We start from the raw sequence: 19,602 nt of genomic DNA on the forward strand, positions 1-19,602 counted from the left end.
TCTGTGCGTACGAGTCGCCAGGTTTCAGCCTTCGTTTGCACAAAACGAAAGCGAACGAAAGCTTCTAAGGAGTTTGAACTTACACTCACCCTAATCTCCGGTGAATTGAAACGGATGCCCCTTAAAAAGCTTTCAAGGGATTTGAATGGGGCTGTAAATTGAAGATAATTGTTAGGCTTTACAACTTGCATCATAGCCCTATGTAAAGCAATTTTAACATTAAAAGGAAGGACAAATTAAATAATCATATACACACAGATTTATTGAATAGATAATAACTTGAATCAATAAATGATAAAACTAAAAAGGTACCGTATTTATTTGTGTATAACATAATTAAATGATTGATTGGCATTTTTATTTCTTCCACTGGTCAGCACATTTGCCTTACACGTGAAAGTTCCCCGGTTTAAAACCGGGTGAAAACATAGGTTGGCTTGGAGAGAGATGGGCGTCACCAGGCTGTACTTGCCCAAGACGCACCACATAATATGATACCCCTTCGACCCTAGTGGTTAAGGGATAGAACCAACCAACCAACCAACCAACCCACCAACCAACCAACCCACCAACCCACCAACCAACCAACCAACCAACCCACCAACCAACCAACCAACCAACCAACCAACCAACCCACCAACCCACCAACCAACCAACCAACCAACCAACCAACCAACCAACCAACCAACCAACCAACCAACCAACCAACCAACCAACCAATCAATCAACCTACCAACCAACCAACCATCATATGCAAGGTTACAAAAGTTAAAAATCAACAGCTTTGATTAACAATTGACAGAGGAGAAGGAAAAAAATAAGAAAAAGCTGGAACCTATCTTGGTCTTGTCTCATTAACAACCAAAACACTTTTCACATTATTATTGTCCTGTAATCATATTTTATAACAAGTCAATTTGAGTATCATAAATCACATCATATCATCACACAAAAGAAATAATCAAACCTGAAAAATATAGATCAGCATAATCATGTACAGCATTTATTACACTACAGACACTTATTACACTACAAACACTTTATTAGACTACAGACACTTTAAACTGGACCATATTTGGACTATACTTGCACTACAGTCACTTTCAACTGTGTTAATCTTATTTTTATTGCCCTGCCTTGCCTCAATTCATTTCGAGTTAATCTTGTATTATTATCTTTTTAATATTCGTAATATTCTTTTATGTATACATGTTCAAGCGTGGTGGTCTGTTAGGCGAGGCTGTTGGAGTAGGACCTCAGTTGTGCTCTCTGAGCAATTAATCAGGCATTTTCCTCAGCCGTATCCACAAACTCCACATAAAAAAACGCCAGCCCAAATTCCTCAGATGAGAAAAAAGAGCAACAGGTACACGTCCTCCACGTCTTCAACGTCATTTAGTGGTAAACTCAATGGACTCCATTTTTTCCAGGAATCTTCATGATATCCATTAGGATACGTGCTCTTTGGACAAGGACTTTTATGAATCTCAGCTCTCCTAGTAGAATAAATCTTGTCAATTTCACTGAAAGCTCAAATAAGGAGTTCCATTTTGGCAGCAGTGTCTTGTAGGAGGAGCGGTTAGATGCACTTGAGAATAACGCAGACCCCGAATTTTTCATTAGTATTCGGTCTTTCTTTCAGCTTAAACTTTGTGGTTGCATACAATAGCAATCGTTCCCTTGAGTAAACGCTACAGGTCTCTTAAAACAAAGATAAACGTGCAAAAAACAATCGCAGAACACTTTTCAAATATCAAAAGCCCCAATATTTTTTTCACAGTCTTGGGTGCTTGTTTAGGGTGGTGATAGTCATCTGGAAGAAGCTCTCTGGATGTGTTAGTCCTTGTTTTAAGGGCTCTGTAGTTCCCGCAAGAGGTGGCAGTTGAAAGATATGGCAGCCAGGTGAGACTAGTCCTTAATTTTGTGGGCAATGTCCTGCAGACTGGGCATAGAGCAGTCCATGATTTTCTGAGCTGTGTTGATTCACGGAGCATGCCACCTCGTGATGCTAGTATTCCCTCTAATGTGGTAAAAGCAGCTTCTTTTCCAGATTGTTTTTCCTGCCAGATACTGTATCAAAAAGCAATCTCTTTAGACATTCATAACAGGCTCCAATTATCTGCCGTATGCCAATCATATTCAAATTGAAGCCCATTTCAATTCACCTAAATGAATAGTTCATGTAAAAATGGCCAGCTCAAAACAAGGCTAAACTTCTCAAAACATATATCCCCTGGTTCCATAATTCATATTTAAATGTTTTTAAACAGCTCCAACAGCAACATCAGGGCTTTTAATAATTGATATACATTCAGTTATTTTTTTTGCTGGTGCTGAGGCAAACACAAAATGACGTCTTCTTAAAAGTGGAGCCTTCATTATTTAACTCGGTAATCTTGCCCATACTTATGGATTGCTCCTCAGTTCAGCAGGGCAGAACAAATTTACGTAGGATGAAATCAGGACTTTGGTGTGCCAGCGTAATTGGTCAAGGTTTGGGCAGGAGATGCGGCACATTTCAGCATGCTTGGTTTCCAAACATGTTAACAAGGATGAATCTTTTATATCATCTGGGTTTTGCTTTGATACATCTTTACAACCCCCCCCCCCCCCCCAGAAAAGCAAAAAAACACAAATACTTTATTTTATTATTTTCCAATTATAATCCTGATTCAAAATCTACCATTTTTAACTCATCTACTGACAAAGACATCTTTATCTGTCATGGTTTGGTAACGGCAGTCCCTCTTTTCACCAAAAGATGGCAGCATTATCCCATTTTCCAGTCCCCCTCAAGTTTACTCTCCTCAGTTGTTTCCAATTAGACTATTAGCCACCTTAACTATAAACACCTCATGTTTCTGATCGTTTTGATTTCTAAAGACTTTCACTTGCCAAAACGACAAGCTTCTTCAATGACCTCTATTCCCTCCTTATTTCCAAGTTCACCCACTCCACGAGCCTTCTACTCCAACCACCTTCCCCAGTTCCCTCTTCGTCCCATGATCGTCCACTCAAGTCATCTTTCTTAAATCTCCCCTTCAAGATTTTTTTCTTCACCCCATGACCTCCTCTCCAGTTTCTGTTGCAAGACTCCCTTCTCAATATCTTCTTCTCGTCAGTTCTGGTCCCACACCCGCTTCTCGCCAGTAGAGTTTTGTTGTCGTTGCTGTTAATTAAATGTGCCACTAATGGGGTTTGATCAGTTTTAAATAGTTTGTGTATTTCTTTATTGGTTGTTTGAATGTTTTTTTCTTTGTTGGCTTTCTTATTTGTGTATTTATTTTTGCATTTTTTTGTATTTACTTGTTTGTGAAACAAACATATCTGTTTTTGTCATGTTTTAGTTATTTGCCTTTATTTCATGCTCACGACTCAATTTAGAAGCTTTTTCTTCCATCCATCCATCCATTATCTGCACTGCTTATCCCCAGTATGGTCACCGAGGTGCTGGAGCCCATCCCATTTATCTTCGGGCAGTGGGCAGAGAACACCCTAAACCGGTTGCCAGCCAGTTGCAGGGCATACGTAGACATACAACTCACTCACTCATTCACACCTCGGGACAATTTGGACCGGTCAATTAACCTGTCATGCATGTTTTTGTGATGTGGGAGGAAACCGAAGGGCCCAGACGAAACCAATGCAAGCATGGGGAGAAGATGCAAACTCCACACAAGAATGTTCGATCTCATGACCTTAAAAACTGTGTCGCACATGCGCTAACCACTGCGCTGCTGTGCTGCCCGAGCCTTTTGTTAAAACAATCTAAATACTGATTATAATTAGAAATAAAATTTCAAATGTTTGGTTTGGAAAAAACATAGATACGTTTTCATCACACCGACAGTATGAAGCAAATAATAAAGCCGTTTATAGTCACTTCAGTTTGGAACTAGCCAGAGAGCAAATTAAATTAAACGCCAATTTGCTCTGTTTTGAAAAACTTAGCTTGGTGCTAAACAGAATGTAAAATTCCAAAGACAGACCTGTGATAGCATTTTCTTTTTCTCGTCTAATGAGAACGGTTATTCAAACCGCCTGTGTTGGAACTGTATCATAAAATAACTGCTATCATAGGGAATATCAGTCTTGTTATCTATTCTGCAGTCCAGTATCACGACACCACTGTCATCTGCCAGCATATTTCTTGCCTTTTGCTTCCCTTTCTGCACAACAGAGCCTCACGTTGCTTAAACTGCATTGGATGTATTGGTCATAACAAAATATGACTGCCGGTTCGCTATAATCGCTCCATTCTCCCCCGCATACTCCTCTTATAAATGGGGACGTCGTGTCGCTCGGGGTTATCTAATGTAAATGGCTCATTCGTTCACTTTATAATTTCACTATCTGACAGCCAAGAACATCTCAGTGAGCCTCAAGGGATATTTTTTTTCATCCCGTTTCTTACCACCTAACCTTGCCATATTTTGTTGGATTTGTTGTTCTTCAAATAATTCACTGCAGTGATGGCTATAAAAATCACAAGCACAAATTTATTTGATACAAATTACAGTAATGAATGTCAATTGCAAAAACTTTTTATAGGTATCACTGTTACTTTTCACTTCTGCTGGTTTCCTGACTACTTGAGTCAGCTAAGAGTCTTTAATACAAGAGCATTATGAAGATTTATACTGAAGGGAACGGATAAATGCACACACATAAACATACATGCACGTTTTTTGTGTAGTGCAAAAAAAAACTAGTGCTAAAGAGCACAAAGAAGAATACAAACGACAGAGACTCAAAGTGATCATTTTGCACCATTTTTCGTGTATTTTTTTTCTCCCAGCATTTCCCAAAGTCTACGATCTCTGGGTACCCGTTGGTACAGGCTGGGTGGTTGTTTGCCTGTGTAGGTTTCCGCCAGTTATATATTGCGTGTAAATGGTTGTACGCGTTTGTTTGCCCTGCAACTGGCAGACAACCAGTTTAGGGTGTCCCCTGCCCACTGCCTGAAGATAGCTGGGTTGGGCTCCAGCAACCCGACGACCCTAGTAAGGATTAGCAGCACATAAAATGGATAGATGGATAGGTACCCGTAGCAGAAAGATGGCGGACAAATATTACAGCTCACTGTGGGTGGGGGTCGTGTTATGCAAAATAAATAAAGAATTCTCGACCTCTGAGTATTTATTAAATGCTGGTTTGTATGATAGTTAATTTATTTTTGCTAATTTTTTAAATAAAAATCTTTGAATCAAGTCTTTTATTACTGGAAGTGCTAAATATAACACACTGTCCTGTTAACACTATTCACCCCCTTACTGAAGTTCTGTATTTGCTGATGCGATTATGATGCAAGCTTACAGAGGTGTTACTTGACCTCCCACATCACCGCTTCTCTCTGATTGATGATAGTTCAATGTCCATTTTGAATTGGCTGTGAAGTTTTTTTGTGTATGTCTTTGTAATATGAAATGTGTCGCTCGGTTTGCTGGGACTTACATCACAAAAAGCGCCATTTTGTCCATGGAGAGTTTAAACTTGCTACCTTTTCATTGGATTTGTTTTTTTAATTCCATTTTGTATGTCAATTAGTATACATTATTTTGTTGTATGACATCATATTATGACATCGAATATTAATCAGTTTTTATTTCCTGATAAAATAAAATCTGTAAAATTGAATCAAAACTTTTGCTGTATACATGTCCTGAAAGGGCCTAATGTAACTTTATATAACCACACTCAAGTGGTATGTAAAATACATTTAACTACCGTATTCATTTATATAAAGTAACTGAATTGATTATTAAATTCGCCATTATTTCAGTTGCATTGGCAAAAGTGTCACCAAACATATATAAAAAAACATGTTAAAAACAGATACAGTGACGCCTTTACATACAAGCTCAGCGAGTTACAAGAAATTTGAGATACAAGATTTCCTTCGGGCTAAAATTTTACTCAATATACAAGGGTATATCCAAGTTAATATCGACCAGGGTTTTAAAGTCATTTCAGTATCATTATTTATCTTATTACTGTATTTTTTGTTTGATTACTATTTTCATGTGTTTTTCAAGATTATGTGTTTTATAACTATTTAGGGTTAACTTGAATACTTTTGGGGGACCGGAAATGGATAACACCAAAGTTTAAAAGTTTGGGGTTACCAAATTTCCATTAATTGACAAAAACAAAATTTGAAGGATAAAATTATTTTTTTTCAAATAAAAACCTTTTTTTTTGTACTTTTGTTTTGTTTTGTAGGGAGACATACACATAGCAGCCTCCATTAAAAAACAATTTCACACCATTCAAAATATTTGAACAACTGATCAAGTAAGTAAATGGAATAAGAAAAGGGGCTAGAGGTTGAAAATAAGAATAAAAATGTCCAATATAGAATACACATTTGGAAAGCTTTTTGTCACAGACCAGAAACAGGACCAATAGCGCTCATTTACTCAGTTTTATTGATAAAGAGGGAGAGTAGGGCCTGCTTCCACGATCCGATGTTTGACGGACAAGGGTAGCAGGTGGCTGGAAACGCCCAAGTGGCACTTCCGTGTCGAGCGAGGATGATCGTAGATTTTCAGGAATACTCGTCGTTAGCCGGGACGGGAGAGCAAGGGCGGTATCGAGTTTGGAAACAAGGTTGGCAACAGGTGTCAGGCAGGTAGCGGGGCAAAACAGGTCAGATGTTGGGGTGGCAGAAAAGGGCAGAATCGGGTCCAGAAACAGGTCGGCAACGAGTATCAGGCAGAGGAAAACAGGGCAGGAAAAATGTCTGAAAGTGTGAGCTTGCCTAGCTGGGAGCATTGGTTCGCAACAATCTGACAGTGTCTTCTTCAAAGCTGGGGGTTTAAAATGAGTCTCTTAGCCTATCAGTTTTCAGGGCTATTGGTGCCAATTTGGCTGTCACAAGTGCCCTGAATCGGCAATCACGACACTTATAGGGATGTAAACTGATGTAAACCAAATGGACACATTGGGAAACGCCCGGACGTACCATTAGAAAACTGTGTAAAATACAGTGTTTAGTTTTTCAGATTGTGATCAAATTTGACAAAGTACCAGGTAAGGGGCCGGTCACACAGACATTTGCGGCTGAATCACGGCTAAAATTTTGCGTTTTTTTTTTGCCCGTGGTTGCCCGCGATGGAAAATGCGCAAAATTGGCCAACCCGCTGTTCATCGGTGGTATGCCCGCAAAACACGCCGGCGACTGTTCCGCTTCCTCATCGCGTCATTTTCTCGTGTGGACCACGGGTATAAAGGCTCCCGAGCCAGTGTTAAGCCCAAATCCGACTCCTACGCGCTCTGAAGAATTGAGCAGCGCAAAACTTTTTCGCGCTGCCACCCGCGCGCGTATTTCCGACCTCGTGTTAAGCACCGCTGTATCTCGTCTTAATGGCGAACTCAATGCGTCCAATAGCGTCCGCCTCAAAGGCAGAAATTTCTGGCCGTGATTCAGCCGCAAATGTCTGTGTGACCGGCCCCTTAGGTTCTATACTATTTTCTCGCCTGTTTTCCAGCTAAGATGCTCATAATACACTTATCTTCAGGCATTTGATTGCAAAATAAATAAATAAAACTAGGCAAGAATTAAAACCTTCTATTTCTAAGTGTTGCAACTCAGATTACTCAATGCTAGTAGTCCTTCAGTAATTATTTCAGTTTGGGACAAACTGAGTCTTAGCTTTCAAAAGAAACGAAAACCGTACATATATCCAAACGGTTCAAGAACAGCTTTTAATTTACTTTGGGTACGTCTTGGATTGGAATTTTAGATGAATTTTACAGGATTGTTAAGGGGATAAACATACGTTGTTACTTTTTGGGTTTTACATGCGCATAGTAAAAAAAAAATTGGACCCCACAAAAATGCTGGGTGGGGGATTTTCTAATAACAGCATAGTATACATTCAGAAACAAATAAACACCAGAAAATCCAATTCCAAACCTGCCTCGGCTCGACCTAACGTTGTTGGCTATGTGCGCGTGTACTTAAAAAAATACACACACAACAAATAAAATTAAATAAAAGGCAACATTATCAAGCATCTAGGAGGGCAACTGTTTTAAGCTTCTGAATTAAGTGATAGGGGCAAGCTATTTAAGGAAAAATTGTAAGGCGGACCCTCTCAAGTGAACATGTCTTTGAGCCACAGAGAAGAGGAAGGGTACTTTGGAGATTTTCAATGCAGTAATAAACCCCGCCTTGCTAGCAAAGACGTGAAGGCTCCAATATAATTTTGGGTGGAATTCAATGCAAAAGAAGTATCCGTATCACCAAACATTGTTATCGATGGGGAAGGTCGTGAATTCACCCGGAGAATAGTTGACATACTGTCAAAATAGCCCTTCCTAGAGTCCTAGAGGTTGGGGAAGCAGTAGAACACATCATTCAGATTGCATATCACACCTATCCAGGACATCTGGATAAATGCGAGAAAAGTTTGTTTTTTGAGTAATGAACTCTCTGCAGCACTATAAATTGGATAAGTCCCAGCCGAGCACAAGAGGTTGAAGATTTTATTCTAGAGATAGCTCTTCCACAAAAATGATCATCAATTTGTAGAACGAGTTATTTTTCCCATGCCAACCTAATTCCAATCTAGGACTGGTTACCAGTGTGGGGCATGACGCCGCTATAAATAACACTGTTATTTTTACAGTAACTGGGTAATCGAAACATTTTTTTTCCACCGTTTGACGGCGTTACCATTACTTGCGGTCAAACGAGGTGCGCTATGTACGTTTTTGTGCGTGTTTATGTACGTTTTTGTGCGTGTTTACATATGTTTTGTGAACATTTAATCATATGCTGATTGTTTTTTATTATATTGTTTACTGTTTATATTTGTTAGCATACACTTGAAGAGCATGATAAATCTGTTGCTAGTGTGGTGCAATACGTATTACAAGGTTTTATAATACAACTATCTGTTCTTCTCTCTTCGACAGACTTGAATACTGCTCAAAAAATGTCCAATTATTCCAAATACAATAACTTTTTTTGTAACAGAAGTAGTTACTTTTCCCTGGTTTCTAGTTACTAACTCAGTTACTTTTTGGAAGAAGTAGTAAGTATAACTAATTCCTTTTTCAAAGTAACATGCCCAACACTGAGTTAGTAACCATCATATTGTGCATTTTAAAATGAAAAATATTTACTCTTGACTGAAAAAGTAATCTACTTACATTTGAACTTTTACTCGTCGTAGGGTCGTCGGAGCACCATTGCCTGATTTGTGTCTTGGCCAAGTACAGCCTGGTGGTGCCCCTCCCTCTCCGGGCCAACATATGTCTTAAAAAATGGACGTTAATGAGGTTTTTTTGTGTGTACAGGTGCCCTGAACCAGCGTAACTGGGGTAAGAAGTACCCGACTTGCAACAGCGCCCGACAGTCCCCTGTAGACATCGACGAGACATTCACACAAGTCCGACTTCAGTACCAGAACCTGCGATTGGAAGGCTGGGACCGTCTCACAGCAGATTCCACCACCATCCACAACAACGGCAAAACAGGTCCGATTAAAAGTCCACGTAGAACTCTCCAAAGATCAAAGATGTTTTTCAATCAATAAAACTAGGAAACATTTTACTCCTGTAAAATACATCTTAATCCTTCCATAAGAAAATAAGCTACACTTTCCAGATGCAGCAAGGGAAATTAACAGAAAAAAACTTCACAACACGGGAGTTAATGAAGAAGAGCCAAAAAGATTGAAAGGAACGGAGTGAGAAAGAAGCATTGAGGGAGAGGCACCCAGAGGCACAAGACTACCAGAGAAACGAAAAAAAAAAAAGAAAAGATCAATGTCAAGAGGCAGAGATGAAACTGAGCTGGAGAAAAGGGTCAATAAAAAGCTGCAGGCTACAATATATAAACGAGGCAAAAGTCTAACGACTCGTGTCTTACCTGATAAACACAGGAATCAATATATCTCATCTCTCAAGAGAAGAAATTAATTGCAGGCAGGTCCCATGATACGATGACCAAAAATGTTTTAACTGAACAACCTGAATGAACTATTTTTTCAGGCCCTTATAGGACTTAATCAATTCTAGTAGTTCCGCTGGAATATTAAGTGTAGTCAATATTTCTGATCAAATTTGACCTCATACAAAAGTAAGCAAAAAATAAAATAATAGTCATTGTGCCGCTTTTATAATTCATCTTTTTCTTCAGATTCAATTAACTAAAAGGAGCTGTCTGGTATTTGAAATGTTGTTATTCTCTGCCGCCATCTCCTGGCGTAAAGTCATTCTCATAGACTCAGTCAGCTCATTAATCAATCAAATCGAGTTTAGGTTGACATTTGAAATGTATTTGAAACAGGCCTTTTCCCACTTTGACCATTTCCATTTTACACTAACAAATAACTAAAATGACAAACATAAAGTCAATCTAGTGTAAAGGTTTTGTTAATATATAATTGAAAAAATGTGTACTAGAGTTACCCCCATCCATACATGTGGATTATATTTTTGTCACAAAATGGGTAGAATTATAACTACATTGAAGAAAATAAGTATTTCAACACCCTGCTATTTTGCTATTTCTCCCACTTAGAAATTGCGGAGGAGTCTGAAATGTTGATAGTAGGTGCATGTCCACTGTGGGAGAGATACAAAGAAAATACAGATATCACAATGCATGATTTTTTAACAATTTCTTTGTGAGATACAGCTTCAATTAAGTATTTTAACACCTGTGTATCATCTAGAATTCTGACCCTGAAAGACCTGTTAGTCTGCCCATTAGAGGTCCCCCTGCACTCCATGTATCACCCTGAATCAGATGCACCTGTTTGAGGTCGTAAGATGCATAAAGACACATGTCAACCCCATACAATCAGTAAAATGTTAACTTGTAACATGACGTGGACCAAAGAGCTGTCCAAAGACACCAGCGATAAAATTGTACACCTCCACGAGGCTGCTACACAGCAATTGCCAAGCCGCTTGGTGAAAAAAGGTCCATTGTTGGAGTAATCTTTCGACAATGGAAGAAGCTAAACATGACAGTCAATCTCAATCCGAGTGGAGCCCCATGCAAGATATCACCTCATTAGGTCTCAATGATTCTAAGAAAGATGAGGAATCAGCCCGGAACTACATGACAGGAGTTGGTCATTGACCTGAAAAGAGCTGGGACCACTAAGACGTCATGATTTGAGATCATGCATGGCACGAAAGGTTCCCCTGCTTAAACCAGCACATGTCAAGGACCGTCCTAAGTTTGCATATTACCATTTGGTTGATACAGAGGAGTCATGGGAGAAAGATTTCTGGTCAGATGAGACCAAAATAGAACTTTTTGTCATAATTCTACTAAGCGTGTTGAAGGGTACAATCCGAAGAACACCATCCCTACTCTGAAGCGTAGCATCATGTTAAGGGGGTGTTTTTCTGCACATGGGTTAGGACGAGTGCACTGCATTAAAAAGAAGATGACTGGGGCCGTGTATTGTGAGATTTTGGGGAACAACCTCCTTCCCTCAGTCAGAGCATCAATGATGGGTCGTGGCTGGGTCTTCCAACACGACAACCACCCGAAGCACACAGCCAGGAAAACCAAGTAGTGGCTCTGTAAGAAGAATATCAAGGTTCTAGCATGGCCCAGCCAGTCTCCAGACCTGAACCCAATCGAATATCTTTGGAGGGAGCTCAAACTCCGTGTTTTTCAGCGACAGCCCTGAAAGCTGACTGATGTACAGAAGATCTGTGTGGAGGAGTTGGCAAGATCCCTCCTTCAGTGTGTGCAAACCTGGTGAAAGACTACAGGAAACATTTGACCTGTGTAATAGCAAGCAAAGGTTATTGTACCAGATATTAACATTCATTTTCTCAGGCGTCAAAATACTTATTTGCAGCTATATCACACAAATAAATGGTTAAAAAATCATGCATTGTGATTTCTGGATTTTCCTTTTTGGTTTATCTCTCTCACAGTGGACACAACTACAATGAAATTTTCAAACCACCTCCATGATTTCTAAGTGGGAGAAATAGCAAAATAGCAGGTGTATTTATTTTCTTCACTGTATGTACATATATAGGGGCATAATGAAATATATGAATGCTTACGTTATGCAACAAAAATTGGTGATCTAAAAATCTTGATCTTTCCAGTCCTTTTGAACATAAATTATGCGGTAAAAACATGTTTGTTTGCTTTCCTTTCATTGGTGTTGCAGTGTCATGTTCAAACACATTTAAATTAAGGTAATCTGGATTCAAATAAAAGTACAATAACGTAAAATAAGATAAAATTAACTGAACTGGAAATGGACCGGGACATGGATCAGGAACTTAACTCAACTAAAACTTATAATATAATTATAATATATTTATAAATATAATTCAAACTGGAACTTGAATTAAAGTGATCTTAACTAAACTAAAATTAGAACTGGAACAAAAACACAAACGTAAATGACATTTACTTGAACCGAACAGGGACAGGAACTCAAATTCTACTCAAATGAACTTGAACTAAACTTAAATTGAACTCAAACTGAATTCAAACCAATCTCGAACCAAACTCCAACCAAACTCCAACTTGGACTGAACTTGAACCAAAATCGAAATGAACTTGAACTATAAAGTTCAAACAAGTATAATTTTAGGGTGGCACTTTGGAGGATTAACCAAATAGTTATGTTTTGTTTTAGTGGCTATCAACGTGGATGGAGACTTCTATGTAAGCGGGGGTGGACTAAGCGGAAGGTTCCGTGTAGACACCATCACCTTCCACTGGGGGCGCTGTAATGCCACATTCGATGGCTCTGAGCATAGCCTCAATGGAATGAAATACCCTCTTGAGGTACTCAAAAAAAATCTTCTTCGCCTCGCTTTCGGCTAACTTTATAAATTGCTTTCAGATGCAAATCTACGCTTATGACCCAGATACCTTTCGGAGTCTGGAAGAGGCCATCAACAAAGGAGGCAGGATTGCGGCCTTAGCGGTGTTCTTTGAGGTATATCCATAACCTCCATTCAAAATTTTGGGTCTTACCAATGAAGTTTACGTTTGCAGATCAGCACAGACGAAAACTACAACCTCAATCCCGTCGTCGATGCCGTCAAGAGTGTCAATCGCTTTGGTGAGTCACCGTAACGTTTCAAGATATTACCAAACTGAATTGTTCTATTTTCTATAAGGCACAGAACATGCAGTGGTATTTGTTCAAACCACAGACCAAAAATAATCGACTTTGGCCTGGACGGATCTATTGACACTAACAAAGATGTTATATAATGAAATTGTGAATATGCTTGATTGCTATTAAGATTTTCGAGAAGGGTTGTTCAAACCTCACATTGTGCTTGCCGTTAAAAAAGTCATATTGAAATATAATATTGTGAATGTGCTTAATTGCTGTTGAGATTGTCATGATTGTTTTTCTGTTTTTAGTGTCAATAAATTTGTTCAAACCAAAAAAAAAACCTTTCAATATTGTGAATGTGCTTGATTGCTGTTGAGATTGTCAAGAGGGGTTGTTCAAACCTTACACTGTTTGTTTTTTGTTATTAGTGTCAATAAATTTGTTCAAACCAAAAAAACAAAAAAAAGTCTGAAAAATAATCTGTGTAATAACCTGTGAAGCCCTTTGAGACTCTTTGTGATTAAGGGCTATACAAATAAAAATGACTTGACTAGTGTTCCCCTCCTACGATTATGCTAATATAAAATCTTTCACGCGCTGGGGCACTCAAGAAATTAAGTCTCAAAGTTGACCAGCTGGCTTGTTTGCTGAAGACCTTAGACGTTTTTGAAGGAACACATCTCTTTAAAAAATTGTGAATTTCATTAACACCAAATCTGAAGCGAGCTCAAAAACAACCAGGGATTGAGAATAGCAATTGCATACTTGTGCTTGATGGGAAGCAATTGTGGCTTTCAGTTTGTGTTTTTTGCCTTGTGTGTCACAGTTGGTATAATTTTGTCTGACGAGCTCCCCGTTAGAGTCGGGACTGCCAAGAGCCTTTGTGTTTTGTTTACTCCTGGTTGGCGCTCATTGGCTTCCCACTGTGTGTTGTTTGGCTGGCTATCCAGGCAGTAGCTCCGGTATTGTCAAGTCTCTTGGTTCATTCCCCACCGGCTTTGCGTTAATCACTCTTCTTTCTTTTGGTTGTTGGTGAGCTTGACAGTTCAGCGGGTGTTGTGTGCCCTGCGATAGCCTGGTGTTAGCGCCGGTTTTGCTGTGTTTCTTGGTTTGTTTATTCTCAGCTGACTTTGCATTGGTCGCTATAGCTGTAGCCATTGATGCTCTTTGTTTTCGTTTTTTCGTATTTCTGCTAAGGCTGCGGCTGCCTATAATTAACTGGTCCCGGTTGACCCCCCCATTAGTGGCGCTCTTGTGGTTTTTTTTTATGCCAGTTTTTGTCGCTCTCCCTTCGTTGTACTATTAATGCACAGCTCCTTGGCATACGCTACACAAACTACAAAAACTTCGCTTATAACTCTTGTAACCTTTGCGACTAAATAACCTGTTGAGTGGCTTGCTAGTGTGCTGGTAATCCTCCAATAACGTCACAGCTCCGGATGACAAAAGCAAGACTTAATGTCTTCAAAATACATTATCTCAGGAAAAAACAAGATTATAAAAAAGAAATAGTCATAAATCTTATGCAAAAACCATGTACTATTTCCTCACAGTTTGCATGTTTAAGAATTTCGGATTGCCCTATAGAGCGTCACAAAACGTTTCCTGTTGCCGGGCAGGTAAGAGCGGCTCCATGGAGGCTTTGGCCTTGCAGTCCTTGCTGCCAAACAACACTGACAAATACTACATCTACAACGGCTCACTGACCTCTCCTCCCTGCACGGAGGTGGTGGAGTGGCTCGTCTTTAAACACACCGCGGCCATATCGGAAACACAGGTGAGTCTTAGTAGTCGCAGTAGGTTCCCAGGATATGGTGATCCACACCTTAGGACATTTTTACTTTACGGTGTGGCATAAGATGTCTGTTCGGCCCATTATTTTAGGCATTTTCCCCACTATTCGATATCAACAACAGGTTCCAACTTTGCGGTCTTCGTGCATAAGATTGTTTGATTTATGTCTTTAAGATGCCTGTCTACTGTTGGACAACGTCATATAAAATGTGGGTCTGCTTTTGGTTTGCGTCACGGCATCATGAAAATGCTGATATGCTATGGGCTGAACTACCTCCCACAATGCCATCTTCTGTATTAATCTTAGAATATTGTGTGCTTTGTAAAGACTTTGCGAGTCAGCAATACAGTACTGTATTTTTTGCGATGAGTCCCTAGGCTAGAGGTGATGCCTAAGGGGGAAGCAAAAACATGTTAACCATGGAAACGAAGCTTGTGATTATCAATACAAAGAAGGCACATGTATCACTACCCTTAGTAAGTTGCACCAATCGAAGATCAGGACTATTATCATTTACCCCTCCACACTCTCCAAGCTACTCCGTTCAACCAGCTCAAGTCATGTCACAAAATGCTATTCAACAATTAGGCTGACAGTGGGATCTTTACTATTACTGTACTTTTAAAATTACATGTTCAGTGAATTGTATTTCTTTTTCAATATGATTTTTGGGGTAGTTAGAATACATTATTAAGATTTTTTTCCACCAAAATGTGTTATTTCAGGATGATGACAACACTAGGATTACTTGATTGTTTGTTTACATAAAAACAATATTTAAATTACAATTGACAGGTTTAAACAACAATTACTCTTTAAACGACTCTTTAATTAACCAGTGAGTGGACGTTCAGGCCCGCCAACAAATTTAAGCTGTCCCACAACAGCTGTAGTTTTGTTGTTGTTGTTGTTGTTTTTTTTAAATATAAATGCACAGTGGGCAGCACGGCGGCGCAGTGGTTAGCGTGTGTGCGGCACAGTTCTAAGGTCTTGGGAACCTCTTGTGTTTGTTCAAATCCAGCTTCCGGACTTACTGTGCGGAGTTTGTATGTTCTTCCCGTGCTTGCGTGGGTTTCCTCCGGGCACTCCGGTTTCCTCCCACATTCCAAAGACATGCATTTCAGGTAGATTGGCCGGTCCAAATTGTCCCTAGGTGTGAATGAGCGAGTTGTCTGTCCCTGTGTGCCCTGCGATTGGCTGGCAACCAGTTGAGGGTGTCTCCTGCCCACTGCATGATGATTGCTGGGATGGGCTCCAGCACCCCCGCGACCCTACTGAGGATAAGCGGTGCAGCTAATGAGATGAGATGAGATAAATGCACAGTTGATAAACATTGAAAGAGATTAAACTTTAATGAAGGAAAAACAGTATTGAGAAAAAAACCCGCAATAGTCTTTTTTATAAACATATCTTAAACTCCTGAATTATAATTTAATTGTGAGCCTCTGAATGATCCTCAACCCTACAGCTAATCCACATTTTTTATGTCATTAATTCATGGGTTCGGTCCCTGCGAGCGTGATTTTTCTACCGTGTGGAGTCTGTGGACCCTGAACTACAATGAGTTAGTGACCATTTCATCTATGGATTGACATTTAATTGTATTTAATTGTTCTTAATTTTCATATTTCTTTTAATTCAATTTTATCAAAACATATTTTCAAAATGCCTTATTTTGTATACTGTGCGAACGATATGTTTGCATTGGAATGATGGAAATCAGAGTGACAAGGCTTTACACTGGCATATAAGTGCCAACCAAAAATAGAGCGCTGCTTAGTATTCGCTTGGCAATCACTCAAGCCTCTTTCTGTTTACGTTGGCTCCGATATGGAATATTTTTTTTGTCTATTTCACTCATGGATTTTCTACCTGCAGTTGGAGGTCTTCTGCGAGGTGATGACGGTGGAGCAGTCGGGCTACGTCATGCTGACTGATTACCTGCAAAACAATTTCAGAGAGCAGCAGCAGTTCATGGGACAGGTGTTCGCCTCTTATACGGGAGTCGAAGACGTGCCCGCACCGAGTGAGTTGGGACCAGTGGTGATTTTTTTTGTCCTGCTGGTTACTTTTTTAGACTTGAAGCCATACAGGATAATTTAACGCTGTTCAGGAGTGTTACTTCCCATTTTTGTATATCACATTACACTTTGTGGTTAGCAGAAACACTATCACTACGCCATGACCAGTTTTTAATCGTTTTTTTTGCAAAAGAGTACAGTACACACATTCTCCACCCTGACAACCATATGCACATAAATTAGAAGGAGGTTTTGTGTATTTCCTTATAGTTACTGTGGGTAATAGACTCTCACATGGTGCTTTTTGACAGGAAAAAAACTGCTAATGTCCATGCTAGTGCTGGAAGGATGACTACAAACATAGCTTACGCACACGCAACAATTAGGCTAGGCTGATCATTGTTGCATTTGATTAAATGCAGCTAAAATTAGGTGTAATATCTGTTTATTCCAACTAAGTCTTGATATTGGGTGATAAAACAGTTGTTCAACGAAACGTCTGTATAACATGCTCCCAACCGTAATATACCCCAGCCTTCACAGATTCCACCGCTATGCCGCTAGTGACTAGCCGAGCAAAATAGGAGCAGTGCTAGGAACAAAATAGACTGAACCATTTCAAGGCAATGGAGTATTTCCGATGCTGCGTTGTTAGTATTTTTGTTCTTGTTTTCCTTTTTTAAGGTATTTATCTAATGTTTTTCATCATATTTAAGCATATCCTGTCCCTTGTTAGGAAAAGAGAGATATTTTGGGGTGTGGATGGTTAAGCCCAGGGTCAGGACTGAGTTCTCCCCGTGCTTGCGTGGGTTTCCTCTGGGCACTCCAGTTTCCCCCCACAAATCCCCCAAAATGCGTGTCAGGTTAATTGGCATGTCCAAAATTGTCCCTAGTTGTGAATGAGCGAGTGAATTGTCTGTCCTTGTGTGCCCTGCGATTGCCTGGCAACCAGTTCAGGGTGTCCCCTGCTCACTGTCCGGAGATAGCTGGGATGGGCTCCAGCACCCCCGTGACCCAAGTGAAATATAATAAAATATGACCAAAAGTATCTTGAATTTTGCAGAATCATTTGCCAGTGGATGAAATCCTTTATTTTTTCACAGGGTAATAATTGCCCATAAAATCACATTTTATAAACAATACTGCCTTTCTAAATATCAAAAAGATAAATAACTTTTTTCTTTCCCCCAAAAATTGATGGCTTTGTACAATTTATCCTAACTCACCTGATATAAAGTCAATATTTTTAGGGGCTGCCATATCCTGCTATAAATATCTAAGATCCATTTTAGGGTGCCTTTTTTAAGATCAATTTTAGCCAGGCTGAGTTTTAAAAGTCATTAACTCATTCCCTATTGACACTCGTATCTTTCAATTTTCTGTTTGAAGCTCTCAGTAAATAAGTTTGAAAACCTCTGCTTTCAAACCAAATTGTCGGTGTGCCAAAGTGAACCTGGACCTTTTGCTGGCAAAGCTTTCAGCAAAATACTGTCCTCCAAGGTCATCAAAATCATTAATTCACAATCTGCACAATTTCAAACACTAATAATGAAGTGCCTATTTTTCTATATCCCGGGAGCTTGGATCAGGGTTAGTTTTTCACCTCTCAATCTATTCCGCAGATCTTTTTGAAATTCATTTTAGGTATTTAGTATTTCTATTAAAAGGACTCTTCTCACTGTAACAAATGCATGCACGGCATATATAAGCACCGAGCAGGTTATTTCCAGTCTCTTTCCCATCATTTCTAAACGTACAGGGAGTGCAGAATTATTACGCAAATGAGTATTTTGACCACATCATCCTCTTTATGCATGTTGTCTTACTCCAAGCTGTATAGGCTCGAAAGCCTACTACCAATTAAGCATATCAGGTGATGTGCATCTCTGTAATGAGAAGGGGTGTGGTCTAATGACATCAACACCCTATATCAGGTGTGCATAATTATTAGGCAACTTCCTTTCCTTTGGCAAAATGGGTCAGAAGAGGGACTTGACAGGCTCTGAAAAGTCAAAAATAGTGAGATATCTTGCAGAGGGATGCAGCACTCTTAAAATTGCCAAGCTTTTGAAGCGTGATCATCGAACAATCAAGCGTTACATTCAAAATAGTCAACAGGGTCGCAAGAAGCGTGTAGAAAAACCAAGGCGCAAAATAACTGCCCGTGAACTGAGAAAAGTCAAGCGTACAGCTGCCAAGATGCCACTTGCCACCAGTTTTGCCATATTTCAGAGCTGCAACATCACTGGAGTGCCCAAAAGCACAAGGTGTGCAATACTCAGAGACATGGCCAAGGTAAGAAAGGCTGAAAAACGACCACCACTGAACAAGACACACAAGCTGAAACGTCAAGACTGGGCCAAGAAAAATCTCAAGACGGATTTTTCTAAGGTTTTATGGAGTGATGAAATGAGAGTGAGTCTTGATGGGCCAGATGGATGGGCCCGTGGCTGGATCGGTAAAGGGCAGAGAGCTCCAGTCCGCCTCAGACGCCAGCAAGGTGGAGGTGGGGTACTGGTATGGGCTGGTATCATCAAAGATGAGCTTGTGGGGCCTTTTCGGGTTGAGGATGGACTCAAGCTCAACTCCCAGTCCTACTGCCAGTTTCTGGAAGACACCTTCTTCATGCAGTGGTACAGGAAGAAGTCCGCATCCTTCAAGAAAAACATGATTTTCATGCAGGACAACGCTCCATCACACGCATCCAAGTACT

The 19,602-nt window shown here is 39.8% G+C and overlaps 1 protein-coding gene across 2 annotated transcripts in view; it reads left to right on the forward strand.

The window, feature by feature from the left end:
• The window catches only part of ptprz1b (protein tyrosine phosphatase receptor type Z1b), a 91,563-nt gene that overhangs the window by 34,817 nt on the left and 37,144 nt on the right, over positions 1 to 19,602 (forward strand). For both annotated transcript variants that reach the window (XM_088346708.1, XM_088346709.1), the window contains exons 3-8: positions 9,307 to 9,486; positions 12,639 to 12,790; positions 12,849 to 12,944; positions 13,004 to 13,070; positions 14,693 to 14,850; positions 16,747 to 16,894. In XM_088346708.1, coding sequence (XP_088202834.1) covers positions 9,307 to 9,486; positions 12,639 to 12,790; positions 12,849 to 12,944; positions 13,004 to 13,070; positions 14,693 to 14,850; positions 16,747 to 16,894 — 801 coding nt within the window. The remainder of the gene's footprint in view (positions 1 to 9,306; positions 9,487 to 12,638; positions 12,791 to 12,848; positions 12,945 to 13,003; positions 13,071 to 14,692; positions 14,851 to 16,746; positions 16,895 to 19,602) is intronic.

The sequence above is a fragment of the Urocampus carinirostris genome, chromosome 11 (genome assembly GCF_059441175.1).
Source record: "Urocampus carinirostris isolate Australia breed hairy pipefish chromosome 11, RoL_Ucar_1.0, whole genome shotgun sequence".
In the NCBI taxonomy this organism is placed as follows: Eukaryota; Metazoa; Chordata; class Actinopteri; order Syngnathiformes; family Syngnathidae; genus Urocampus; species Urocampus carinirostris.